The 27375-nt window shown below is 50.8% G+C and overlaps 2 protein-coding genes across 2 annotated transcripts; both read right to left on the bottom strand.

Moving 5' to 3' along the window:
* Positions 1-1597: 1597 nt before the first annotated feature.
* Positions 1598-20491, bottom strand: LOC130541837 (complement C3-like). Its single transcript, XM_057311513.1, has 26 exons — positions 20409-20491; positions 18564-18761; positions 18293-18404; positions 17937-18025; positions 17695-17834; positions 17097-17303; positions 16337-16388; positions 16070-16156; positions 15696-15899; positions 14568-14643; positions 13962-14130; positions 11034-11129; positions 10718-10871; positions 9685-9857; positions 9363-9521; positions 8098-8157; positions 7056-7146; positions 5728-5773; positions 4583-4670; positions 4177-4263; positions 3868-3973; positions 3346-3435; positions 2877-2963; positions 2693-2782; positions 2448-2583; positions 1598-1970 (listed from the first exon to the last, which is right to left on the bottom strand). The coding sequence occupies exons 3-26, from the start codon at positions 18322-18324 to the stop codon at positions 1838-1840; spliced, it is 2652 nt and encodes an 883-aa protein (XP_057167496.1). The 5' UTR covers positions 18325-18404; positions 18564-18761; positions 20409-20491; the 3' UTR covers positions 1598-1837.
* On the bottom strand, positions 19126-27375 carry LOC113242684 (complement C3-like). The gene is made up of 16 exons (XM_044377902.3): positions 27234-27375; positions 26891-27098; positions 26252-26426; positions 25995-26104; positions 25810-25898; positions 25648-25730; positions 25321-25408; positions 24482-24584; positions 24259-24379; positions 23886-24001; positions 23080-23217; positions 22778-22984; positions 22350-22550; positions 21887-22048; positions 21492-21621; positions 19126-20575 (listed from the first exon to the last, which is right to left on the bottom strand). The coding sequence occupies exons 1-16, from the start codon at positions 27302-27304 to the stop codon at positions 20457-20459; spliced, it is 2121 nt and encodes a 706-aa protein (XP_044233837.3). The 5' UTR covers positions 27305-27375; the 3' UTR covers positions 19126-20456.

Below are 27375 nucleotides of genomic sequence, written 5' to 3'. Positions count from 1 at the left end.
AGCTGGGGTTGCTTGACTGATTTTTTTCTCTGACCTGTGGATTCTAGCAACTTGCTCTCTCCCATGGTCTCTTGTATTCATCGAAAGGCCAGTGAGAATTTATTGAATATTTACTATATGCTGGCACTCACAATTACTCTCTGAGAGAAGTAACATTAAAGATGAGGAAACCAAAGCACAGAGAGGTGAGTAACCCACTAAGATCACACAGCCAGGAAGAGGTGGAGGGAGAAAAACTCGGGCAGCTGCCGCCATGCTATCCTGTGGCCCCACAGCTCCAGCCTCCTCCCCAGGTTTCCTGCCATCAAATCAATTCTCATCCATCAACCAGCTGGGCCTTCTACCTCAGGGCTGGTCAGTTCCTCTCCTGCTCAAATGTCTTCCATGGCTCCCTGCTGCCCTTGATAATGAGCAAGTCCTTTAGCCTGGTATTCAAAACCATTTATGAAGTCAGCCCACCCAGCAGCCTCCCTGCCCCATGTTTCTCTTTCTCCCTCTTACCTCAGTCCCTCATTGACACCCAAAGATCAAGCCATCCTGGATGCCTTGCAGTCCCTCTAGCGCTTGGGGGTTCCTGGAGACACATGAGTTGCTGCCGTGGCTTGGCAGGTCTCCCACTCCCATCCCAGGCCGTGTGACGAAACTCATTCACTTTCCCTTGCCCCTTGTCTTAGCTCCCCAGTTGCCTGGGGCTCCCCATCAAATCTTCCTTCAGGATCAGGTGCAGGGTGGGCACCAAATTCATTCATAACTCATTCATTCAACAATCATTTCCTGAGCAGCAACTGTGTACCAGCCCCACTGTAGGAACTGAGAATACTGCAGTGAACAAGACAGTCATGGCCCCTGGTTTTAAGGAGCTGACATTGTAAGGCAGGAGAAATGCCCATTTAATAATCAAACCAATAACTATAATATACAATATATTTATAAGTGTCATTGAGAGAATAAAGCAGGGTAAGGGTAGAGAGTGATGGAAAGGGGTCTGTTTTAGATATGTTATTAAAGCAAATACCTCTGAGGAAGCAACATTTTAAAAAAACGATTTTATTTATTCATTTATTTGAGAGAGAGCACAAGTAGGGGAAGCAGCAGAGGGAAAGGGAGAAGCAGGCTCCTTGCTGAGCAGAGAGCCCAATGCGGGGCTTGATCCCAGGACCCTGGGATCATGACCTGAGCTGAAGGCAGATGCTTAACCAACTGAGCTACCCAGGTGTCCCTGAGGAAGCACCATTTAAACATTTAAACTCTGGAATATTATTCAGCCATGAGAAAGAAAAAAGTCCAAATAAGGGAAGGGTTCAATCCTTGCAGATACCTGGAGGAAGGCTGTACTTGGTAGAGGGAACAGTGATGCAAAGGCCCTGAGGTAGAAATCAACTTGGGTATTGGAAGGACACAAAGGAGGCCAGTGTAATTGAAATGAAGTAGGAGGGAGAGGGAGGAGTCAGGTCCCTGCGACGTTAGGGCTGGTTGTGCAGGGCCCTTGATGAATGTTGGAGCAGAGACAAATGTATGGACTTTGGGTATAATACTCCATGCTCTTTATTTGGAGTTAAGGCCAGTGGCCTATGCCTGCTTGGAAACAACCTCCCCCTTTTTTTTTTTTTAAAGATTTTATTTATTTATTTGACATAGAGAGAGACAGCCAGTGAGAGAGGGAACACAAGCAGGGGGAGTGGGAGAGAAAGAAGCAGGCTACCATCGGAGAAGCCTGATGTGGGGCTCGATCCCAGGACTGGGATCGCGCCCTGAGCCGAAGGCAGATGCTTAACAACTGAGCCACCCAGGCGCCCCTTGGAAACAACCTCCTGAGGGCAGTAGAGACCTCAGAGTCTCAGGACTCACAGCCATGCGTGGTCATATATTCTGAAAATCCCTCCAGCTGGTCCAGCAATTCCTTCTTGCCCACATCCCCATCAGCCGGCCACTGCATGAGGAACGTCTTCTTGCCCAGGACATAGATGTAACTGTGGGTGAGACACCGCAAGGAGGGTGAGGAGAGCCTGATGCCCTGGAGGCGTGGAGCCCTCCCTGCATGCTCCTCAGTCCTGATTGGCAGCCTCCCAGAGCCACAGCCTGTCCTGTCCCCTCCACCAAGCCATCTTGGTCCCCCAGCCTGTAGCCCGCATGTCTGGGGATTAGAACTGTCTCCCCTTCCCCTGATTCCTTACTGCCCTCCATTGGAAAACAGAATCTTTATCTACACCTACGACATCTACATGTGAATGGAGGTCCAGGAGTGGAGATTGGAGTTGGAGATTGGAGACTGGAGCAGCTCAGTGCACTGCTCAGTGCCCCGTCTGCCCTCCCCTCAGGGCAGCTCTGAAACCCGAACTCCTGCTGATAAGTGACGGGTGCTGATAGGAACTGTGACACCAGGGACTGGGCTGCGGTGGGGAAGGGGCCCACGCCTGAGTCCTGGGACCGCAGGGGCCCCCACGCACTCAGATTTGACTCTCCACAGGTCCAATGTGTGGCCCATGATGAGGTATGTCTCCTGTTCTTGCAGCCCCAGGGAGTCGTGGCAGGTGGCGTGAGAGACAAATTTCTTCATGGTGAGGGACACAGCAGAGTCTGTTCCTGGAGGAGAGGAGACCCAGTGTGTGAGCGTACACAGGCCTAGCCCTTTTGCACATCGGGATCCTCAGGGTAGAACCTCGCGCTGCTGCTTCTGCCCCCTCGGACCTACCCCTCTTGATGATGTCTTCGAGTTTCATGTTGTAATAGATGTAGGGATTGGAGGTGGAGGACTTCATGGACTCCAGCCTGACCTTGTACACTGGGAAAGCAGGGGCAGGAGGGTGTCCTGTTGACATCTGGCCTGCTGGCGGACCTCCTCCTGCCTGCTGCCTTCTGCCCCTTCCCACACTCACCAAAGTCCACGCCTGTCTCACAGGCTGCTGCCTGGAGCTCCTCCTGCCGCAGTCGGGTGCTGTCCTTCCTCGGAGACGGGCACTGTTCTGGAGGGTGAGGAGGGGAGCTGCTCTGGCTGTGCTGAGGGAGGGGCTTCCTCCCATCTGACCCCCATCTGGCCCCAGGCCAGCCACCTCTAGGTCTCTTACTCTCTCTTTCTGGTGTGTAGGGTACTCTCTCTTTTCCTCTATGTCTCTTTTCAGTCTCTTTCTCCCATCCGAGTCTCTTTACATCTCCCTCCATTTCTGGCTGTGCCTGACTGTGTGTGTCAGTCTGTCTCTGAGTCTCCTTTTCTCTGTCTCTCTTTGTCTCTGTCTTCCTGTCTATCGCTCTCTGTCTAAACTCAGCCCAGACGACAGCCAGGAGGTGATGAAGGGCTCCCGGATCCCCAGCCTGGCAGCCCCGGCCTCGGTGTCCCCATGACCTCACCCTCCGCACATCTGCAGACATCTCTGTGACAGATCTTCCGCAGGGAAGACTTCTCCGTGGGCAGGTTGTAGAAGGAGCTGCACCTCCGGGCTGAGAGAGGCGCGAGTGCCTGGGGTTGGCTGGGCCGGCGTTCCTGCGGGCTGGGTGACCCCTGGCTCCTCCCCCACCCCCCCCAATACCCCTCACCCCCTCCTGCCCTGCCCAGTCACTCCCTCCACAGGCCCCGCCCCCTTGAAGACTCCGTTCTTCTTCCCCGGCAGGCCGGTGCCCAGTCATTTCTCCATCCCAACCCCCTCCAGACTCCCCACAACTTTGACCAGCCAAGAAGGCCACACCCCTTATCACCTGACCCCTGTCGGTCCCTTTCAGCACCCCTCTTGTCCACCCCCCAAGCCCAGGCCCCTCTCGGCCACGCCTCAATCCCCCTTCCTGCCCCTGCCCCTCATCCCTCCCTCCAGGCCCAGTCCTTCGCAGTCCCCTCTCGGGATACCCCTCCACCCCTTAACCCCTACCCGTGCTTACAAGGCTCATAGTAGTCATATATGGTGACCTGGGCGGCCTGCAGAAACTCCACCTGCAGCATCCTGTGGACCCGGAAGCCCAGCACTGTGTCTTCCTTGTGGGAGAGCTGCGGGGACAGAGTCCTGTCAGATGACCAGGGCCACTGACCCCGGAGCCTTGGCCCTAACACTGACAGCGTGGCCTTGCGGCCGAGGAGCTGACCTCAGACACTGTGGTTCTCTGGCAACACTGCCCAAGGTGCTGACCGTGGAGTCTCTGCCCATCAGGCTGCCCATAGGCCTCTGGAGGGGAACACCCAGGCTTCCTTACCTTCTCCAGATAGAGGACAACGGTGTTGTCACTGGAATTCGTCTTGGTCTCATACTGGAAGGCATACATCTCCACATCACTTGTAAGCTGGGGCAGAGGGTGAGGATTGAGGTTGGCAGACACCCCCCTCCCACCGGGGTCCCCAGCTCTAGGAACTGTAGTCAGTGTGAAGTAACTCTGAAGCTCCCAGTCCTTGCCCCATCAACACCAGTGTTGGGGAAACTGAGACACAATCAGGGCAAGGATTTTTCTAAGGTCATGGAGGGAGGCAATCAGAAGTGACCATGGCAAAAAACCATGGGGCATTAACCTGGGGGCCTTGACCCCTGTGCTCACATGGGGAGTGTGGGATATTGCTAGGGCACCCCCACCCCACTCGGGAGTAGACAGGTGGGATCTACATTACCTGTTTGAGGTCATTCTGGTTGGGGTAGAAGCCGGTGAGCAGGGAGACCTCTACGATGCTCATTGTGGCCTCTCGGTTTCCCTGGAACCTGGGGATTTCACAGCTCCAGTGTGTCTTCCCACTCTCCTCCTGCCTCTCCCCCAGTGCTCCTACTGCCATCATCTATCTCATGCCTGGATGAATGCAGTCAGCAGCCTCCTCCTGGATCTCCCCGTTACTCCTCTGCCCCCAGCAAGCTTACAGATTTAGAAAGCAGGAATCTGATGGGTTGCTTCCTTGCTTAACAACCTTTACCGGGGCCTTGTCTCACCCTTCTGCTTTGCTTCCTTTCAGCCCAGACTTCGTGTGATTTTTCTAAGTGTCTCTCTCCTGCACTGGTCCTTGGCACATGCTGTCCTCTCAGCTTGGAGTCCTCACTCTTCTTTCTGCCCTGAAACATCCTTACATCTTTGCAATTTCCACTGATCCATCACTCCCTCTGGGAAGCCTTCTCCAGCCCATGCACCAGATCGTTCTCTAATTTACTCTCCTGTGCCTCCTTGGATCCCTCCTTTGCCATACGTAGTCACAGTTGTCCTTTTACATTGATTCTGGATGATTATTTGGTTATTGTCTCTCTCCCCTCATAGGCTGTGAGCTCCACCAGGCAGAGAGGAGCTGCCTTGCTCACAGCTGTACCCTCAGTTCCTAGAACAGAGCCCGGCATTCAGCAGATGCTCAACATATGTTTTTATCTGGGGCAGACCTGGGTGAGGGCATCTGGGGGACAGGGCAGAACTGGGGTGAGGGCTGGCATGTCTGGAGAAGATAAGGGCAGAGAGAGCTGTGGGTTTGGAGCTCGTTCTGGGCACCTGGGACATGGAGCATGTTTGCCGTGACGGAGCCCACCATTCCAGGACGTGGAAGACTGAGGGACAGGACTGGGGAGCAGGATGGCAGACAAGCATGGGAGGGCAGGGTAGGAGGCAGGCAGGGAGGATGGGCAGGGGAGGGCAGGATGGGTGGTAGGATGAGGGGGCGAGCATGGAGAAGGAAGCTTGGCTGGTTCCCACCCTCCATTCAAGACACAGGAGAGTTGGTGAAGAGTCTGGATACCAGGAAGTAAGGCCTTCCTCCTGCCCAGCCCAAGATCCTGGTGCCCTAACCTTGTCTCCATCCGGAGCTGGAAGGTCTCTTCCCCCTTTTTATTATCTGCAGAGAGAAGGCAGGAGTTGAGAGGCTGGGTAACACAGCTTCCTGTGTTCAAATCCTGTGTGACTTTGGGCAAGTTGCTTAAACTGTCTGTGCTTTAGTTACCTAATCCGTAAATGGGGAGCATAATATTCCCAACCCAGCAGAGCTGTAGGATTAAATGAGTAATACAGGTAAAACACTTAACACAGTGCCTTATTAGTGCTTTATAACTGTCAGTTACTGTTACTATCATTACTATTACTGCTACTACTATTACTACTACTACTACTACTATTATTATTATTATTATTATTATTATTATTAAGAAATGCAACCCAAGCCAAAGCCTTGGCACTTTTAGCCCCTAAAAGTCCTGGGGCTGATGAGGCTTATTCTCCTCATCCCTACAGTGAGCTCCCAACTGCAGAGTCCTGTCTCTTCCTCCTTGGTACCCCAGACTAGGAACTCTAGAATCCCATTTTTTATCATCCCACAGCCCCTTACCCCAGTTCAGCCCCCATCATCCCCTGCAAGACCACTGCAGTCACCTCCTCCCTGGTCTTTGCCCTCTACAGTCTGCGCCAGAAGGAGCCTGTGCAAACCTGTGCTAGGTCATATCCCTCCTCTGCTCAGAGCCCTCTATAGCTCCCATTTCACTCTGAGCAAAAACCAAAGTTCTCACTGTGGCCCATGAGTCCCTGCACCATCTGCCCCCATCACCTCTCCAACTCTTTTTCTTAAAACCCTACCCCTTGCTCCTCTGTGGCCACAGTGGCTTCTTCAAACCAGGTGAGTTCATTCTTGCCTCCAGGCCGTTGAATCTGCTGTTCTGCCTGCCTGGAATGCTATCCCCTCAGATCCTTCCTGGCTCATTCTCTCACTTCTTTCATATCTGAGCTCAAATGCCACCTCCTTAGAGAGCTTCCCTTGGACCTCCTCCAAGTGTGTATCACCTTTTTCTGCTTTATTTTGTATGGTACTTATCATCACCTGCTAGTGTGCTCTGTATTTATTTTTTATAATGCAGATTGTTATAAATAGATATCAGTAGGGGTATAATTTATTTATTGTTATATTATTGTTTATCTCCTCCTACTACAACGTGGGCTCCAGGAGAAGAAGGGGTATTTTTCTTGTTCATGCCTGTGTTCCCAGGGTCCAGAAACAGGGCATGACACATAGTAAAAGCTCAATAAATATTTGTTAAAGAGTTGAATAAGGGAATACATGTGCTTACTGAACAAAAGCTAAAATAAAATAATAAAAAAGAAGGTCTCAGAATCGCTGGATCTAGGCTCACCTTCCAAAGTACTATGGAGAGTCACATTCAGGTGGTACAGGTTGCAGGTGCCCTCCCCGGGCTCTGGGGATCTGTGGTACATGGTCAGGATCTGCTGGGGCAGGGAAGGTGTCAGAGACCATACCCACCCACTCCCTTCCTCCTCTCTCCAGTCCTCGCCTGTCCAGGTTCTGCTCCTGTGGATAATTCACAGCAAAGTCTGTGCCCGCCTAATTCCTGGGTGCACAGTCTTTAGAGTATAGACCACCTCTGTGTAGTAGGACTTTCTGCAGTAATTGAAACAGTCTCTACTTGTGCTGTCCATATGGCAGCCACTAGCCACATGCAGCTATTGTATTTTATATATATATATATATATATATATATATATATATATATATATATATGGTATTATATATGGCTAGTGCAACCGAACAACTGAATTTTTAATTTAATTTAATTTAAATTTAACTGAGGCTCGTGGAAGCCTATGACATGCCCAAAGTCACACAACAAAGGCAGAGATTCAACTGTGACTCCATTGCCGGAAATATGAAAACGGGTTGCTCAAATTCAGTGAACAAGAGGTCCGTCCTCCTGGGCCACAGGGCATGAAGACAGAAGATATAATGGAGCCACTAGATGTTGGGGGAAAGGGTGGAGTCATCCTTCAGGTCTTGGAAGGCATGTTGGAGGGAGAATCTTCCTTTGGGAAGGCGAGGAAAGAGACATCCCTTTAGAGACTCAGCAGGGGAGGGGCAGACAGGTCCGAAGACCTCTGGCTTCTACCTCTCCTGACTCTTGACTTATAACAAGTGAAGACCTTTCTGAGTCCCTATTTACCCACCTGTTAAATGGAGTCCGTATTTTTACCAACTTTCTAGGGGCAGGTTTTGAGGTGTCCTTAACTTGGTTCTCAGCAAATAGTAGTGCCCTAAATGATAGCTAAAATTATTGCTGATTTCAATCTTCTCTTGCGATAGACTGCCTCTGTTCCCCCCAGCAAGGGGGGTGGTGATGCTGGGCTCCAGCTAAAGATCTCATAGTGGGACACCAGACCTACCGAAATTGTGCCTCTCCCACTGCCACTGGCTTTGATCTCCAGATCATCCTGGGCAGAGAACTGAAAGAAAGCAAGAAGAGGATTTGAGTGCAGAGGAAGCAGCAAAACATGGCTCAAATGCAACGGGGTTGGGGAGGAAAGCACAGATGGGCAGTGAGGCCTCAGTAATTTCACTAACTTGGGGTCTAGTGACTCACTGCCCTCCCCCCACATAGATGGTTTTACTTTTTCTTTTTGATAGAGCAATTGTGGTGTCTACGCTGTCCCAGATCAACTACAACTGCCAACTCAGGCTGTGTCCTAATGCACATCTGTTCAAACTGTCCACTTTACAGTGTCTACAGAGTTCCTTGTGCATGGAGCCACCATAAGATTCTCCTCCCTGGCATCTCTGCATCTACTCTTGTTTCCATTATACATTCATCCTTCGTCAGCCAGGGAAAAATTTTACAAATCCACATCTATTCCCATCACCCCTGTTTAAACCCCATTGCTATTCTTGGGATACTTCTGCCTCAGGGCCTTTGCACCTGCTGTTTCCTCTGCTTAGATATCCACAAGGCTCACTCCTTCCTTTCTTAACGTCTTTTTTCAAATGTTACACTCTTTGTGAGAACTTCCCTGCCCCTCCTATCTAGAATTGCAACTCATTGATGTGCCCATCCCTCCTTTCTGCTTAATTTTTAGCTATAGCACTTGCCTCCATGTAACACACTACATATTCTACTTACTCACATCTCTTTATTGTCTATCTCACCCATTAAAATATAAAATTCTACAGGGAAAGGGATTTTTTAATGTCTTATTCCTGGCTGTATTCCCAGCACCTAGAATAGTGCCTGGCATACAGTGAGTGCTCAGTAAAGATGGGTCAAAGGATTGAAGGTAAATATCACTTCCTCCACAGAGTAAGGTCATGGAGATTACATTCTTCCTCACACCCAGGATATTTTCCCCTTTACACACATTTCTTTTCCTTATGTCCAGAAAGCTTAAAATACTTTTTGTCTTAGTTTCTTTCTCCAATGTAAGCTTCATGAGAGCAGAGGCCACAGATCTTTCATAATGCATCCCCATTACCCAGGAGAATGACTGGCACACAACAGGGGCTCAAGAAATGGTGGAATAAATGAATCAATATATTGACAGTATAGACACTGGTTGTAAGATAATCTTGGAGAGGGAGATTGGCAGTAACACGACTCTTGGCCTTATCCCCAGTGCCACCTCTGTATGGCCTTCCTGTCTGTCCCTCAGTGCCCTACCTTTGCTGACCGCTGCTGGTAGGCATTGTTCTGATCGATGATCCACTCCAAGTCCAAGGCTTTCTTGGGGACGCTTATCTGGACCCGGAGATCCTGGACACCATCGGAAGGGGCAGCTTCGCGGAAGCGAGTGAGGGCCTCAAGGGCCACCACAGTGGTCTAGGTGTTGGGATGGGGCCGCGGATCAGCACCACTGACAGCACCCCTGGAACTCTCAGAGTGTCAAATCAGCACCAAGGGCAGCTCCTTCCGGTGGGCTGGCCTTGTCGGCACCTCGGCTAGCGCCCCTCCCCCAACCCCCTCTTTCCGAGGCCCGGGTCACCTGGGTGGACTTGAAGCCTCCGCCTAGCTCCCGCTTCTCCAGTAGCCACTTGGCGATGGCGTGCGTCTCATTGTGCCGACCCAACACCACCTTCTGCATCAGCGCATAGGCCGTGGCCTCAACGGTGTACAGGGAGCTCTTGTCCAGGTGGTTCTGGGGCCAGTGGGTTTTGTCTGGGAGATGGATGGCCACTTTGTCTCCCAAAACTGGGCCCATCTACCCAAACCTGTCCTCTCCTTGTGTCATCTGGCCCAAATTTTCTCATTCACTATTTTATTGAGAACTTACTTTATGTGAAACTCTTTGAGGAGGCATAGAGACATTTTATTTTCAGAACAGATGTCTCCTAGATGCCTAGGAGACAGGGACTCTAACTGTTTAGAGGTGGGGAAATTAAGGTTCAGAAAAGCTCCTCCAAGTCCCACCAGTCCCACCGCAAGTGAGTTTTCCTAACTCTATTCCTCTTGACTTGGAGGAGGATGGGATAAGGACCCTTGGACAGGCCATGAGAGGCAGATCCCTCTCAGTTAACCACATTTTATGACCTTTTTTCCCCATCTTTGACCATGTCAAGAACTTTCCCAATTCAGGGCATTTGCACATTGTTATTCTCTTAGCTTGGAATGTTCTTGGCCTTTCACACAGGTGGGCCTTCTTATCTTTTATTCAAGCTGAGGAGTTCCCTTTTCACAGAGTCCTTCCCAGTTCTCCAATCCATACTCCTCTTCCCTCATCATCTCTCCTACCCATCTTGTATGTTATCATCTCAGTGCTTTTCTCAATTTATAGTCGATCTGTTTGTCTTTTGCCTGCTTCCCCCAGGGATGGTGGAAACTTTGAGAGCAAGGACCATATCAGTGTTGTTCACCTTGGTTTCTCAGAGTCTGAGCTCAAGAGTTGGCACACCATAGATGTTCGATAAACGCTAAGTGATGAATCACACATTGCTGAATTTAAAATCACACAATCCCTCTCCTCCTGCCCCCATGACTGTGGTTAACACACAGCTGGTTAAGAAGTGGCCCACACTCACCATGGCTGGCAAAGCTGTCCAGGCGGTCATTGGCTCGGGGGCTATCGGTCAGGGCCAGAGCATAGGAGACTATTGCTATTGCAAAGGTTGTATTAATTTTGGGAAGGCGTTCCTCCAGGAAGCTACGGGCTCGCTCCATGCTGGCAGGCAAATTCTAGAAAGTTAGAGAAAACAAACTAGAGGGGGTTGATTAGAGGAAAGGGGTCTAGGAGTTAGAAGAGAGGGATGCACTGGGAGGGACATGAGGATGGGGGCACTTTCTGTGGGAAGAGATCTAGAGGGCTCTGCAGAACCTGCCCTCCTCTTTGGGTCTTACCGGTATCTTTTGGCTGCACAAGTCCTTCCCCTCATCCAGGGCAATCAGGACAAGAGCTGTGAGGGATATGTCTGCTTCAGAGCCTCGGTAGCCACCCTGTGGATGCAGGATCACACCCATGATCCCCCTAGTGTCTTGGAGAGACTTTCCCCAACCTCTCCTGTGTGACCTTGAAAAGCTCCCAGGTGCTCAGCTCTGGGGTGGAGGATGCTGAAAGCAGGATGTGGAGAGAGAGGAGGAGGAACCACCTCAAGATTTGCCTGGGTGAGGTCTGCGTTACCACCCAAAGCCAACAGCCACGGAGGGTGATGTGTTAAACTGCACACTATCTCAAAGCATTCTTTCAGCAGTTCCATTTTCCTGATGAGGAAAGTCATGGTCAGAGAGGTGGTCTCCCCATTGCTGGTAAATGACTGATTTAGGGTCCAAGCTCCTCTTTAGTCTTCTAGTTCTATCTTCAGCCTCTGTATTGGGTTGAAGATTATCCCCCCAAATAAAAAATTCATGTCCACTCAGAACCTCAGAATTGATCTTGCTTGGAAATTGAGTCTTTGCAGATGTAATTAGTTAAATTAATAGGAGGTCATACTGACTAGAGTGGGCCCTGTCCTAAAAGAAGGCCATATGAAGACACAGAAGGAAGGAGGGCAAATGAGAATGGGGACAGAGGTTGGAGTGGAGCAGCTAGAAATCAAGGGATGCGAAGGACTGCCCAGAGGCCATTGAGCTAGAAGAGACAAGGAAGAATCCCCCCCCCCCCCCCAGAGCTTTCAGGAGGAGCATGGCTCTGCTGACACCTTGATCTGGGACTTCTAGCTTCCAGAACTGCGACAAAATAAATACATTTCTGTTGTTTTGGGCCATCCAGTTTGTGGTACTTTTTACAAGAGCCCCAAGGAAATAATTCCCACCCCACAATCTCTTCTTCCCATGGTGGCCAATGAAGCCTGGGAACTTTTGAATCAGGTTGTGTCCCTTCTTGGTTCAGAACCCTCCATGGCTCCCATCTCACTCAGAGGAAAAGCTCAAGTCCTCCCTGCAGCCCCAAAGGCCTTGTACCATTTGTCCCACCTCCTCCCTCAGCTCTCCTCCTCCTCCTCTCCTCCAGGGTTGTGCACTCTGTCCCAGCCTCCTCACTGTTCCTCAGACATACTGGGCACTTCCAGTCGCAGGGCCTTTGCACACGTTTCCTCTGCTTGGAACGCTCTTTCCCTGATTATCCACATGACTTGCTCCCTCACCTCCTCAGGTCTGTATGAACATCGTCTCTTCATGAAGCCTTCCAAAAGGACACCCCATCCCCTTGATTCCCCTTTCCCAGCATCTTTCCCCACGTCACTTCTGCCATGCATGCCACATCAGTTAGTTTTCTCTCATGCTCATTGTCTGTCCGTCCTTGGCAAGAGTGTCCACCCCGTGAGAGCAGAGATTTTTGTCTATTTTGTTTGACCCAGGTCCTTAGTGCTTAAAGCAGTGCCTGGCACATTGTAGGTGCCTGGTAAGTGTCTGTTGGTAGAAACTCCGATCTGTGTGCCTGTGAAACCTGTTTGTAACCTCCCTCTGTACCACCTTCTTGTACAGCATCTGGCTCCCTGCTCACACAGGGGGTTGCAATCTGTCTTTTCTGGGTTCATGCACTCACCCAGAGTCTTATTCAGCATACATTTGCCAACTATGATGAATCAGACCTGCTTCCCCCCATTGGAAGGACTCACAGCGCAAGGAAAGCAAACCCTGAACAGACCATTTCAAATCCTCATTGAGGTCCCCAAGGCCCTGCAGGTTTTAGGGACTGGCATCTCTCCTTCCTCTCAGGCTTCAGGACAGACTACCCCTTTGCCATCTTTGGGCTCTGGTCTCTTGGTTTTCCTCAAACATGCCAGGGCCTCAGGGCCTTTGCACGTGCTGCTCCCTTTTGCCTGGATCTCTCTTTCCCATTCTTCCCCCATCAACTCTGTTCCTTCTTCAGTTGCTGCTTTTTTGTCCCTTCCTTTTGCGGGTTCCCTGACCAGGCATGGCCCCTGTTAAATACTCTCTCCTGGAATTTTTTTCCCATGAAACTCAGCACAGTTGTGATTTGAACAATCACTAGTTATAACTATTTGGCTAACTTCCATCTTCCTCCCACACCCCAGCTTGTGAGTACTACAAGGCAGGGGCTGTAAATGTCTTATTTACTGCTATGTCTCCCCTCTGTCTAGTACAAGGCCTGGTACACAGCAGTTGCTGGATAGATGTCTGTTGAATGAGTGAATGACGTCCCTACTGTTGTAGGTACAATAATAGAGACACGCACAGGGCTGGTATTCAGGGGAGACCCCTGAAGGAAGTGGGTTTGAGCTAAATCTAAAGAGAACACATAATTTGGCCAGCCAAGGAAAAGAAAAAGGGATGGGGCGTGGCTATTCCATGCGGAGAGAGCAGCATAAGCAAAGACGCAGTGAGTTGGAGGGATCTGTGATCAGGGAGTAGTGAGGGGTAAGGCTTGGGGGGAGATAGAGAAGTGAGGGACATAATAGAAAGATACCGTCATAGACAACTGTGAGCCATGGAAGGGGTTTGAACAGGGGAGAGACATCCCAAACTGCTTGAAAGCTATTTCTGGTGGCTGATGTGGAGGAGTATTTGGTAGGGATGGCTGTGTTGGCTGGGGGGTTGAGAAGACTCAGCCCAGAGGGAAGAGAACCAGGACAGGAGCCACTCGAAGTGAAGGGGGCACATCGCGGGGTCCCAGAAGTTCCCAGCATCTCTGACATTGTAACAGAGTGCAGGGTGGTCCAGAGCAGGGGGATGTGATGCTGGGTGCCAGGCCCTGGCTTTTTCCTGTTCTCATTTTACCTATCAACAGGTCAGGGGCCTCAGATTCATCCTATCAATGCACAGAGCCCTGGGTTTGAACAGCCCAGGAGGGGGGAGGACGGTGGGCACCTGCATCGATGCCATGATCACAGGGCCATTCTCCAAGAAGTGCCCATCCTCTGCCTGCCTCTCAGTGATGATCCAGTTGGCAGTGGCACAGAGAGACTGCAGATCAAGCTTGCTGGTTGTCATGATAGAGTAGGCCAGGGCAAAGACCCGGAACACGTAGCTCGTGAGCCTGTCAGGAGGGAGACGGGGTGGGCGATGACTGGGAATAGTAGCCAAGGGGATTCTAGGACAGGGGCATCCACACTAGGGGGAGTCTACACCTGCTGCTCCAGACTGCTCCAGACTGACCCTTCATTTGCTGCTCTCCAGGTCTGCCAGCATGGACACTAACCCCTTTCTCCAACTTTCAGACACCAACTCTCTATTCAGGTACTCCCAACAATAACCCCTAGGTAACACCCAGACACTATCACCCGCAAAGTTACCCCCACACCATAAACTCCCAGGTAACCCTCAGGGAAAATCCAAGTAGCAATACTTCTGGCCCAGAGGCTGCCTGCCCCAAACCCCTGCTGCATGGTGCTCCTGGGGTCATCAAGCCACAGGCTGGCCCTTGGGCTTCATTCAGGGTGGTGGTGGCAGGACTGCCAACATCCTCGTCCTTACCAGGTGCTTCCCGGGTGTCCGTTGCTGATGTGGTAGGTGCCGTGTGCACTCCGGTGGGTCAGCATGTGGGTGTAACCTGGGGAAATGGGTGGAGGAGAACTTCCAGGGAGATTTGGCATTTGGGTGTGGCTATGAAGGGGAGTCAGTTATCAGGCACAATCTGGGAGCAAGATGTGGGTGGACTTGGGAGTGCATCATATCTAGGTGTAACCATAGGAGGGGTCTTGTCTAGGTGTATCAGGAGGTGGCTGCAGGGCCCAGGTGTGACCGTGGGAGCCAGTGTCCAGTGTCATCTGGGAGTAACCTTGGAAATTGAAGGGTGTGACTGGGAATTTCTGCTCGGAGGGATTGTGGAAGGTGGAACTCAGGAAAGGGGGTACTCTGGGGACCACTACCTAGGAGTTTTCTTGGGGGTTGTTTCTTGGTTATAAATTAGGGGTGTCACTGTGTCTGTGTAGTCTAGGGGAGGCTACCGCTGGGTGTAATCTTGCAGGGGTATCTCTCAGGTGTATTCTGAATGTTGCTGCTTAAGTGAAGGCTGCCTGGGAGCTTACTGTTTGGGGGTAACTTTGGGGGTGATAGTGTCAAGGTGTTACCTGAGGGTTCTTGTTGAAAGCACCTGGATGGAGAGTTGGTGTCGGAGTGTAACTGGAAAGAGGGGTCAGTGCCCAGATTGACTTGAGGGTCTCTGTCTGGGTATAACCAGGAGTGTGTGTCTCTGGTTTTATGGGAGGCGTAGATATAACCTGGAAAGGTGTAGTGGGGAGGCCACCACCTGGGATTCTGGAGTTTTCTGCTTGGGAGTTCTCTAGGGGTATGACCCAAGGCACGGCACTGACTGGGTGTAACCTAGGAAAGTGTCTGGGTATAAGAGAACCTGGGGGCTGCTGCTTTGGGGGTAAACCAGGGTGTCTGTTGTCAGACTGTAGCCTGGGAGAGGGGTCCAGATGAAGGAGTACCTGGGGGACTTGGTACCAGGTTGTAACCTGGAGATGAGTCAGAATATGAATGTTAATGTTAGGGAGAGTCCCGTGGGGACCACACTCAACCCTGGGGGTACCTCAGACACCCTTCCAGAGAGTCCCAGACACCCTCCTTGAGGTCGCAGGAGGGACCCCCCCCACTCACCTCTGACAATGTTCTGTATCACCTGGTCCCTGAGCTCCACTCCAACCTTGCCCCACTGGCCAGCAGCATCCAAATAGCGGGTCAGGATGATCACAGGTGCCAATTTGCTCAGCGTCTGCTCAGGGCAACCAGTCGGGACCCTCAGTAGCTGCCATTTTTCTCCAGGTGTCAGGGTGCCCAGGATAGTCTCGCCAAGGATGTCACCTATCAGATGAGCAGAGTCATCTCAGGAATGGCCTAAGCCACCATGGCTCTCTGATCACCCCCCATGGGCACCCCAGCCCCTCCTGCTCCTGTACCCAGGCAAGCGTGGGAGGAACCAGCTCCCCAGTCTCCCAATCCCTCCTCCCAGGAGTCCTCTCTGTCCTACGCACCTTGGACACTGACAAACACTTCTGCCTCTGTATTGGGCACCATGTTCAAAAAGTTCTGCCTTGGCAGCACCTCCGTCTGGGTTTGACCTAGGTTGAGCAGGCACGAGCTTCTGTGACAAACAGATGATTCTGGGGCTGGGGAGGTCAAGGTGTGCAGAGCCAGGAGAAGCTCGGACTGCCCACCTGGCTGGACCCCCTCATTTCAGCTCCTCCCTCCATCATGACATGGTGCTAGGATCCCACATGCTCCCTGCAGACCCCACAAACCTTGGGGGTTCAGGAGGATGCTATGGGATATTTGCTGTATCTGCCCTCCTGCCTGTGAGATGCAATGATGAAGCAAGTTAAAAAAAACAGCAATAATAGTAATAATGACAATCACAATGACAGTAGGAGGAGGCGTTGGTTAGCTATAAAGAGCACAGACTCTGGATCCTAAATATCTGGGTTCAAATCCCAACCCTTCTACGTGCTAGCTGTGTGACCTTGGGCAAATTACTTAACCTCTCTGTGCCTCAGTTTTCTCAACCATAAAAGGTTCCTACTTCATATGATTGTTCTGATGGCTCAGTGAGTTACTTTTCTTAAAGTGTTTATACCGTAAGTGCTGAACACGTGTTTGGTAAGTAAATAAATTAAGTACATAAGAGAAGTAAATAAAGTATTATTGATGGGTTGCACACAACCAGATATGAGATATAATTTTCACAGCTCTCTGATTATTATTCACAGCTCTAGGTATGATGATTATCACACCTTGCAAATAAAGAAACAAAGGCTCAGAAAAGTTAAGTAAATTGTCCAAGGTCACACAGCAGAGACAAGGCTTGAACCCACCCTGACAACAAAGTCCCATAGTGGGGGCTCTGTGATTAAACTTTCAAATCCATTCTCTTGCACCTCACTCCCATCTGAGAGGCCTCTTTGTTGATCCTGGGCATACCTGTCCATCCTGGGATCCCAGCCTGGGAGCCCTGGGGAAGCCCCACTGTCTGCCCACTAACAAGAGGTGGGGGCAACCCATTACCTTGACAAGAAGTGTTTTCCTTATGTGGTCCTCAACCTCAGTTGTCCTAATCCTGACTTCCACGTCCACTTTGCCTATCTCAAGTGGGAGAAGCACAAAGGGCACCATCTTGGTGGAGGTGGGGGGCACAACCACCACCCGGCGGGATGGGGCGTCTGGCTTTGACGCACTGCATAGCGGCTCCTTGTAGGGAAACTCCACACGGACCTGGGGCAGGGTGGGCAGTTAAGGGGTCCTGATGCATGGGCTGGTCTAGGACCCTAGTCACAATTCCCTCCCTCTCCCCACCCTGAAAATCCCAAATAGGTGACAGCACAGCATAGTAGTTGAGAGCAAAGACCTCGCCTGCCACTGATGTGCTGTGCGACCTCAGGAAAGCCCCTTAATCTCTTCGTGCCTCAATTTCCTCACATCTACCCCAAAAGCAGTAAGAGCAGCCATCTGCTGGGATTACTGTACGTTTTAAATGAGAAAATACCCCAGAAGCTTTCAAAAGGGCAACCACTTCACTGGCCCCTTAGAATAATGGCCACACTCCAACCCCTTTATAAAACACATTGATGGATGGTTTGAGAGGAGGGGAGAGCTCAGGCTTCACCTTGACTTGCTCTGTCCTGAAATTGTACAGCACAGCTTGGATCTGGACCTGCTCATTCCTGACCACGGAGGAGGGCAACTTGAGATCCACAAAAAGTGATTTCATAACTGTCAGCTCAAAGGGGTCTGAGATGCAGAGACCTAGAGCCAGGGGAGGGTGCTGGCGTTAAGCAGAGGCCAGCTGTCCCAGCTGGGCAGGACCACCATTCTCCCATCTCTTCAGCCCTGGGCTTGTGGGGTCACCTTGTCCAGGCTTGAGGCTGACAGCCACTAACTGCCACGTGGTGATGGAATCTGGCACATTCACAAGAGTGCTGTAGTGGGAGATGCCTCTGGAAGTGGGGAGGAAGGGGGAGCTTTAGTGACTTTGTGCTGCCTGGACAGAGCCTCTGCACTGGGGGTCACTGTCCAGGGGTCAGTGGGTCACTAGAGGGTCGTCCTTTTGGGGGAACCACTGGGATGCGTATCCCCATCCAGGGTGGTTATACTGACCATACTGAGAGCTCAGTGTCACCAGTGGGGGCACTGGCTATGATTGACATCCATTGATGCCCGGAAGGGCCAGGGACCAGATGTTGCCACGGGGGCTGTGATCCTACCCTGATTTACTTTTCGGCAGTTTAAACTTCATCCAGAGCCAACTCTCAGGGAACAAGGTTCGGATAGGCTGGTCCTCCAGGAAGATGTCATCTAAGTCCTCATCTTCATCCGCTGCAGGGAGGGGATGTGGGCCAGTGTCTCCTTGCATCTCTCCCACAGTCCTCCCACCCCGTCCCTTCATGGCCCGTATCTCCCCTTGACTTGTTCCCATGGCTCTTCACGCCCCTCAGGCAAGCCCCAACCCCCTGCCTCCTGCCATGGCCTCCTCACATGTCCCCAAAAGCAGCTCCTCCTCCCGGGCCTCCTCAGTCAGGGCCTCAGACAGATGACAGCAGCTCAGGAAAGCAGCAACACAGGTTGGCCCATGACGGACGTGCCGGGTCCTCTCCTCACACGACAGCCCCACTGGGCTCTCCCGGAGCCCAGCCTCACAGCACTTTCGCTCCAGCTCTGTCTTGAACTTGTTCACTGTGGGCCAGAATTAGAGGGACAGAGGAGGGGCTGAGTAGGACTGGAGGAAGCTGGGACCCATCTACCTCAAAGCCATGTACACCTGGTCTCTATTTATCCATAAGTCTGGCAGATGCTTGTCCTAGCACTTTTCCTGTATCATCCCCTGAAGTCTCACATCAAACCCATATGGTGGGTTCTGATGTGGAAGCTAAGCAACAGAGAGGCTAATTCACTGGCCCATGGTCACACAGCTCCCAAGCAGCAGAGCTGGGATTAGAATCCGTGCTACTGCTTCTCATCCTCCCCCTCCTCGTCCTTTCCCTTCTTGACAGGCATTGGTAATGCCATGTTTACATATTAGAGATACCATTTCAACTTCTTTTTTTTTTTTTTTAAGATTTTATTTATTTGAGAGAGAGAGCATACAGCAGGGAGTGGGGCAGAGGAAGAGGGAGAAGCAAATTCCCCACTGAGCAAGGAGCCTGATGTGGGGCTCAATCCTGGGACCCTGGGTTCATGACCTGAGCTGAAGGCAGACATTTAACCGACTGAACCACCCAGGTGCTTCATCATTTCAACTTCTGATTTTCATCATGTGTTTTTAAAAAATCGAAACGTAAAACTTGTTGTAAAGCATGATGTTAAGTGGAATGCTTCTAAGTTAGCAAACTGAAGGAACGCACTTAAAGATAAAAATATAGCAATTCAGGGGCACCTGGGTGGCTCAGTTGGTCAAATGTCTGACTCCTGGTTTCAGCTCAGGTCATGATCTCAGGTCGGGCTCCACACTCAGCATGGAGTCTGCTTGAAATTCTCTTCCTTTCCCTCTCCCTCTGCTCCTCCCCTTGCTCACACACTCTCTCTCTCTTTAAAATTAATTAATTAATTAATAATAAAAATATATAGCAATTCAAAAATCTTATTGTTTACCATTAACTATAATTATAGTTAAATGATATAACTTATCATTACCATAAATAAAACAACAGCTTATATTCTAAACTTTTCCCAGGAGGTTAGCATAATTTTTTTTAATACCAAAATTAGAGTTAAGGTTTTACCTCAATTTCTGTTAGGTTTCACTTACTTTCTCTTTATTTAGGTCCACAAAGTCATGAGCATTGCTCAAAGAGACTGAAAAATCGAATATTCATAGAACCCATGCTTCCAACACCACTCAGTACTGCCTCCCATTGTCAGAGCTTCTTATTCCAGTCTGCACTCTGTCCTTGGGGATGGCAGGTTTGCTAGTATCAACTGGCACCCAGCACCCAGCTCTCCTTTTGTGTCACAGAGCCTAGACATCTAGAAGGTGTATTTCCCAGACTCTCTTCTAGGGTTCTAGATGGGCTAAGATTCTGCCACTGAGACAATCTTGTGTAAGATTTGGAGGGTGGAAGAAGTGGCACTGGTAGCTGACGAGCAAACCCCAGTCTATGTGCGTTTTTATAATGGGCACATTTCTGCATTTCATTATCTACCCACCAGCATTGCAAGACATATTGGCAGTGGTTTCCTGAGATTTCAGACATTGCAAGAACTGCAGTGAGGTGATCTTGAGTCCCAGCAAGCAGCCTTTTGATATCCACTCTGCAGACCATCTAATGATTTTGAAAGCACCAAACTCCCACCATTAAATCCCTCTCTTTTTGCTTGAAGTACCTAGAGTGGTTTCAGTTTTCTTCTCTAAGCTCTGATGAGTACAGTAGGTTAGGGAGCCAGGAGGGACATGTCCAGCTTTAGCTCTGACCTGCATTCCTCTTGGTCTCCAGCCTCTTCAGGGAGCGGCGGGTGGCGGCTGGCAGGGGGGCTCTGAGGGCACTGCCAGTCTGAGGGTCAGAGAGAAGAATGAGGGGGCCATGGTCAAGATCATTATCAACATCCTTGATATTTATTGGGTGCTTACAGAATGCCCAGTGCTTTCTAAACATCATTTCACTTAATCCTGTAGCCTCCTCATATTCATGATTCACCACTTAAAAGCTGTACAGTCTTCAGCAAGTCACTTAACCTCTCTGGGCATTAATTTTTCCAGCTATGTAAATTGGTACAATCATAGTTCTATCAATGAGATCATGCATATAAAAGTACTTAGCACAGTGTCCAGCTTGTAGTAAATAGAAACTGTTATTGATATCATTATTTATAGCTGAAAGAAGACACTCTTAGTTGTCCCTAGTATCCATTCTCCCCCTTCATCCGTGGCAGCTAAACCTCCTTCTTTTGCATATCACACAGAATGAAGACTACATTTCCCAGCCTCCCTTGCAACTAGGTAGGGCTACATGACTGAGTTCCAGCAAATGAGATTTGAGAAAGTGTCTCCCCTTCCCACTTCCCTTCATACTCTTGCCTGGCATGAGGTCCTGATGAGGTGCCAGCTTGGAATATAGCAGAGCAACAAGCTAGAAGGAGCTTGAGTCCCAGAATGACCTCAGAACTGTTACTGAGTGAGAAATAAACTTATACCTTGTTTAAGCCACTGTTAGTTTGTATCTCTGATACCCATGGCCAAACCTATATCTTAACTAAGATGTCACTTCTATTATTATTATTATTATTATTATTATTATTATTATTATTATCCCCGTTTTATGGACAGAGAAATTGAGCCTCAGAGAGGAAATGTAACTGACTCATGGTAAGTAGGAGGGTCCTAGATTTTAGCTTGTCTGACACCAAAACCGCATGTTCTTAACCAGTAGACAGCACTGCCCACCCACCCTGGCATGTCCCTTCCTGTACCTGAGCTTGCCAGGGTGTGCATCCCTGTGCTCAATTTCAGGTCCATTCCAGCATCCTTGAACACAGCAAGTCCGTCTCTCCCACTGCCTGCTGTACAGCCAATGTCATGTTCTTCCACCACATCCCAGACCTGGGGATAAGATAGGAACCTGAATTTGGAGCCTGTATGACCTTTTCAGGGAAGGAGCAATGGTGCACTGAAATTGTTGCCTCAAATAATAACTCTCACACCACCTCCCAGTTATTGAGCTCTTATCACCTGCCAATCTAGCTGTGCGCTAGCTCCTTGAATCCTTGCAACCATCAGTGTTGCCCATTTTACAGCTAAAGAAGCTGAGGCCACAGTTAGTAGAACCTCCAGGCAATCTCCCGGCCCCAAACCCATGTATTCTCACCTTCTCCTGTGTGAGTTTGTATTTGCTGTTCAAGACATAGACAGCCTTGTCCACGGCCACCAACCCCACTGTGGCCTCTTCATCACCTGTCACCTTCACTTCCACTTGGCTGTTGGGCTTCAAAGTCTGGAAGGGTCTTTCTTTCTTCAAACCAACCTTCAGCTGAGCCAGGAAAAAGAGAGATGTCAGGAAAAGGGGCTTGTAAGCTACCAGGGGACTTCCCCAAGTCCACTTTTAAGTTTATGCTCCTCATGGCTCTGATGGAGCATCCAGGAACTTCACCAGGCCAATCCCAACTCCACACATTTGCTTGCATGTTCTCCATGCCCTAGGTTGAGCTTTTAAGGGCACATCTCCTCTTCCTCTTCCCTGCCCCCAGACTTGGAGCCCTTCAACTTGGACAGACTTTCTGCCCATCCAAGCTTTATGATGGTAATGTACAACTTCAAGGAATTTGGCTTACCGTCCCCATGCATCTGTCATTCACATCAACCCATACGGAGTCGGCCACCAGTTCAGGATCCTGACCTGTTCCCCTAGGCAGTAAATAAAAGGCCAGGATGCGGAAGGAGGGCAGCATCTCTGAAGTCACATCAATAGTGGCTATTGTGTGGTCACTTTTTGACTGACGTTTGGCATGCACAATCCGGCCCTTACTCAGGACCTTGGAGACAAAGGAGGACAAGAATGAGAAGGGTAGAGTCAACCTTTTCCTGAGGACATCTCAGCTCACAAGGGAGACCCAAAGTTCTTTGCTTCAGCCCATTAGTCTGAGGCCACCCCAAATGGTTCCCACCTTCACACCACTGTTTACAATTTCTCCAAACCAGCTACCCAGGGATGTTCCAGGGAAATAATTCCTTGGCTTAGGCTTTAGTCCTAGTCACTCACCAGGATGGTGAAGTGAGTGATCTGTTTCTTGGTTTCAGAATTCTGATGTCCTGTGACAAGGCTCAGGTAGATGCTGCTGCCAACCTCTGCGTCTGTCTTCACCTCAATGTGCAAGAAGTTCCCTGACCCACCCTGAGTCGAGTAAGGCCAAGCTGTCATTGTGGCTGAAGCCTGTTCTTCTGGCCGGAGAGGCTCATCAGTTTCTACCTGGGGAGAGTGATGGGCAAGTAAACTTCCAGCTCTTCTAGCTCACACAGCTCCAACATCCCTCTCCCATTAGGCACTAATTACCCATTAGGTACCAGGATAGGAAGCTTCTCCTGATTATTTGTGTTGATGGTCAAGATGGCCACTCCACTGGCTGAGGTGCGGTCTCGTTTGTCTTGGCATCGGACAAGGACTCTAGAGGCTGGGGACCCATCAGGATTTGAGACGAAGACCTGAGGTGGAATCAGGGGTGAGCTAAAAGACGGGCCTGGCGGTGGCCTGGCATGAGAAGTGGGTACTGGGAATCTGATCCGGACAGGAGTGCCTTGTATAGCTGTACAAGTTGTGCACTGAACTACACTGGGGGCACCATTCATATTACAGTCTTTATGAACAGCACCCCTTCAAGTTTTGCAGTGTGCAATCGTATGTGGTGGTCCTGGGTTTTGGTGTCCTGGTGGGGTGGAGGTGGAGGGAATTGGAGTGGAAAGATGTGGAGGGCTTGGGGAAATCTTTAGTAGAACTGGCACCAAAGGATGTCTCTAGTTTTCCTAATGTCCATCAGACATCTCAAAGGCACCCGGAATGAATGCATGTAAAAACAGCATGCTTGCTGTGCAAATGTAGCCTCAAGATAACCCCCTGAGCACCACCTTCTAGCCTGACTGTGACCACTAAGCCCCCCACAGAGAAATTATGGAGCCATCACAGTGCACTGGGGGGACCTGGGTTGAGACTTGAGAGAGGTTTGGTATTGGTCTGAGAGGCATGATGGATTCAGTTCTCAAACAGATGAATTGTGGGGGACAGGTGAGTCCAATGTGGGCTTTTTTCTCCTGAGAGGGATCTGTTAGGGGAAGGGAGCCGCAAGCGCCTGGGTGGAGTGAAGTCAGACTCTGACCTTAACGTGGAAGGGCATCCCAGGCTTGAAATACTGGGGTGTCCTGATGAACTTGATGTTGTATGGGCTCCGGACAATCTTCACCCCAGAGGTCTCAGCCTGGACCATCTCACCCCCTGGAGAGACAGGGGACTGTAAGGTCTGTGGAGGAGGTTCAGTTTCTTGGTAGGGCTGCTGGTATGGGAGGCTGGTCTTGGTGAACACAGGGAAAGACAGTAACACAATCTCAGCTCCTTCCAGCCTTTCTGGCATTTTTGCATTTGTCTGATGAGGAAACAGGCTAGGAGGTGGCCTGTGGTCACATAGGTGGAATGTCTAGATTGGGTAAGGGCACTGTCCTGACCTCAGCCAGGAGCTTGGGTGAGGGTGGCACCTGAAGAGAACACAGTGATGTTGACAAAGATTGAGGCCCCAATGAAGTCCTCTTCAGGGCCTTGGAATGTGGACATCAGTGTGTCCTTCTGGAGGGAGACGTGGCCCAGGCCTTCAGAGATCTGCTCTCAGGGTGAGAGAGAGAAGAAGAGATGGTTTCTTGGGGAGCAGAGGAGAGTTGATGGGGGGGAAGTTGGGGTGGGGAGAGGTCAAGACTCAGTCACCTCCACTTTCTGCAGGGAGCTCTGGATGGGCATCCGGTTGGAATGCAGCTTTACCCCAAAGATGGCCAGAGCATGTCCATCCACTGGCTCTTTGAATACATACCTGGGGGTGGGTGAGGGTCATTCCATTGGCTCTGAAGCACCCACACAACCTCATGTGGTTGCAGAGATGTCCTGTATGAGCTCCTGAGGCTGCAGGGATGGTGGTCAATCTTTGGGAGGGACAGAGGTATTCCCTGAAAACTTAGATGGTTTCATTGCTCACTTACGCAACCCTGGGAAGTGATAATGCGTCTCATAAAGCTTTTGTTGGGTTGCAGATGTGGCCTGTGTAACCTCACAAGATGGTGGACATAGCCCATAAAACCTCATCAGGCAGACTAGGTGGCATAGATAGCATGATAGAGCTGTAGGAATGGTCTGCATAGTGTCGAGAAGTGGCAGATATGGCCCTTACAACCTTAGGTGGACAAATGGTCTGTCCAACCTCATAGTGCTGTGGAGACAGTCTGGACAATTTCATAAGATGGCAAATGTGCCTGTGCAACCTTGTGGGCCTTCAGAGATGGTCTGAGCCGTGAGACATGGCATGACTTCATTAGGTGGGCAAAGTATCCTATACAATGCCAGAGACCTGAAGGGAGGGCCTGTACTACCTACACGTGGCAGACGTGGTCTGGACAACCTCACAAAACAATGTAGGTGGCCAAGAATATCTCATGGGTGGCAAAGAGTACCTCTACCATACCTTAAGTGCCACAGAAGTGTCCTGCTTCTCTACCCATTCAGTTTCTTGGCATTCCTGGTCCTCTGGCCAGGCTGGGGACAAGGGGACTCACCAAGCCTCGATGTCCACACCCAGAGCCTCATCGTTGAGGTAGAAGAAAGTCTTGTTTGGCTTCAGCTGGACCTCAAATGATGGGAGCACTGGGTGGAGTAATGGCGGTGGGCAACTTCAGTATTTTGCTGTCTCCCCCCTTGTCCCCTCCCTGTTCACTCCTTCCTCAGTGACTCTGGCAACCCCCAAGGATTGGAACACATAGTCCTGTTCACCAGCACCCGGCTTAGGCCCTGGCATACAGTAGGTGCACCATGATACCTCTTTTCCACTTCCAGCCCTGTTCCTTGCATGTCCCACCTTGCCCTGACCATCGCACCCTGCTCACCATAATCCCTGACATCAAAGGCTGCCTTGAACTTCTGCTTGGCTGCACTTTGGTAACTGGCTTCGATGCTCCAGGTCCCAAAACTGAGACACAGAGAATTAGGAGAAATGGAGATTGAGGAGAGCCTCCATCCCTCCATCCACAGGGCTCCCAGCAGGGCACCTGACAATCTGTGGGAGTTTAAAGGATCTTGTGAAGAAACCGTCCTCGGCCAGCAGATTCTGGCTGATCACAGTGATTCCCTCCGGGTTCTGAGGGGAGAGGGGGTGGGTGGTTCAGGCCCCAGGCCTTCAGCACATGATAGAACCTCAGTGTCTGGGATCCACCCTCCTATCAGGAGAGGCCACCTTGATGTCCACAGTGAATATCCTGGTCACAGGATCCATCTTGTGGTCCACAACAAACACCCGGTATTGAACTGGAGGGAGAGGGAAGACTCTTGAGTTCTGGATAGGATCTGGAGAGGGAGGTCGTCTTTAGGATCTTGGGCCATGAGGGGTCTTTGGACAGAGGGTGACCTTGGGAGGTGGAATACAACAGGCAATGGGGGAGACGGGGCATGAGAGTCAGCATCTGCCTTAGGCCAAGTGCCTGGAGGCTGTACCCAAGTGCTCAGGGGTGTAGATAGGCTTGTCTGTCTGGATGAAGATGTAGCCAGCATGGGGTGCCACCGGTACTATCTTCTCCATGAATGAAGTGGTCGAGATGGGTGCCCATGTGGCCCGGATGATGACATACTGCTGTCCTGGTTGTGGGGGGTATACCAGGCTCTCGGGAATCTGGGGAGAGACGCCGACACTCCTCAGGCTCTGCTGAGGTCTCCATCCCTGGGAGCAAAGCCCTGAGCCAGATCTTGGGAGAAACAATCGAATGGGGACCCTCTGGCTCTGTGGTTGGGAGCAAGGTTGCCTTCTTTGCAAGTTGCTCCTGCACGAGGGCATCCAGCCCAAGTGGGAATGCAATCCAGTCCACAGTCAGCTTCCCAAGCCACCAGCAGAGGGCGCCTTTTATTAATGCTCACAGAGACATCGTATGGGCTCGTCACTGCCTTCGCAGAGCCCAGACGCAGAGGACTTTGGATTTCTAACTGCACCGGACATAAGAGGAGCAGTAAGCATATCCAAATCCTACATCTATCTTCCAGTGTCCCTCGTGGGAAGTTTCTCTAGAGTCTGCCCCTCTCCGTCCTTGCTGTTGACCCAGAGCCTCCCTTTGTGGCCACCCGTCCTGGCCTGTCACCTACCGTCATGGAGGCCTGTTTCATAAAGTCGTTTTCTTTTGAGAGAATGAGGTGGCTCTTAGCCACCACAGCCTTCTTCATGGGGAAGTCCCATATGGTGAGGTTCACCTCCAGGGTCCCTTTGAGGGACTGCTGGGAGTCCGAGTGAGCCTGTACATGGATGGTCTCAGGGCTGCCAACCCGCAGGGCTCGGGGGGTCACCAGGACGTACCTGCCAGTAGACAAACACAGGAGCATGCGTTGGGGGGGGGGGTGCTCAAGTGGGGGAAGCAGCAGCTGAGAGGCAGGGTCATATACAGGGAATCATGCAGGCAGCGGTGGAGTGCCCTCCGTTTCCCAGACTCACAGTGGCTCAGCATGGGCAAGAGAGGTCCCCAAGAGGAGTAGAATCAACTCCACGGGCCAGGGCAAGTCCATGGCGGTGAGGGGGTGATGTGCAGCCACAGGCCACAGACACCTGTCCTCTTGTCTGCTCTGTTTGCCTTGGC

The sequence above is a fragment of the Ursus arctos genome, unplaced genomic scaffold, assembly GCF_023065955.2.
Source record: "Ursus arctos isolate Adak ecotype North America unplaced genomic scaffold, UrsArc2.0 scaffold_14, whole genome shotgun sequence".
NCBI lineage: Eukaryota > Metazoa > Chordata > Mammalia > Carnivora > Ursidae > Ursus > Ursus arctos.
Note: the sequence above shows the minus strand (reverse complement) of the source record. Positions and strands in the feature narration are given on the sequence as shown.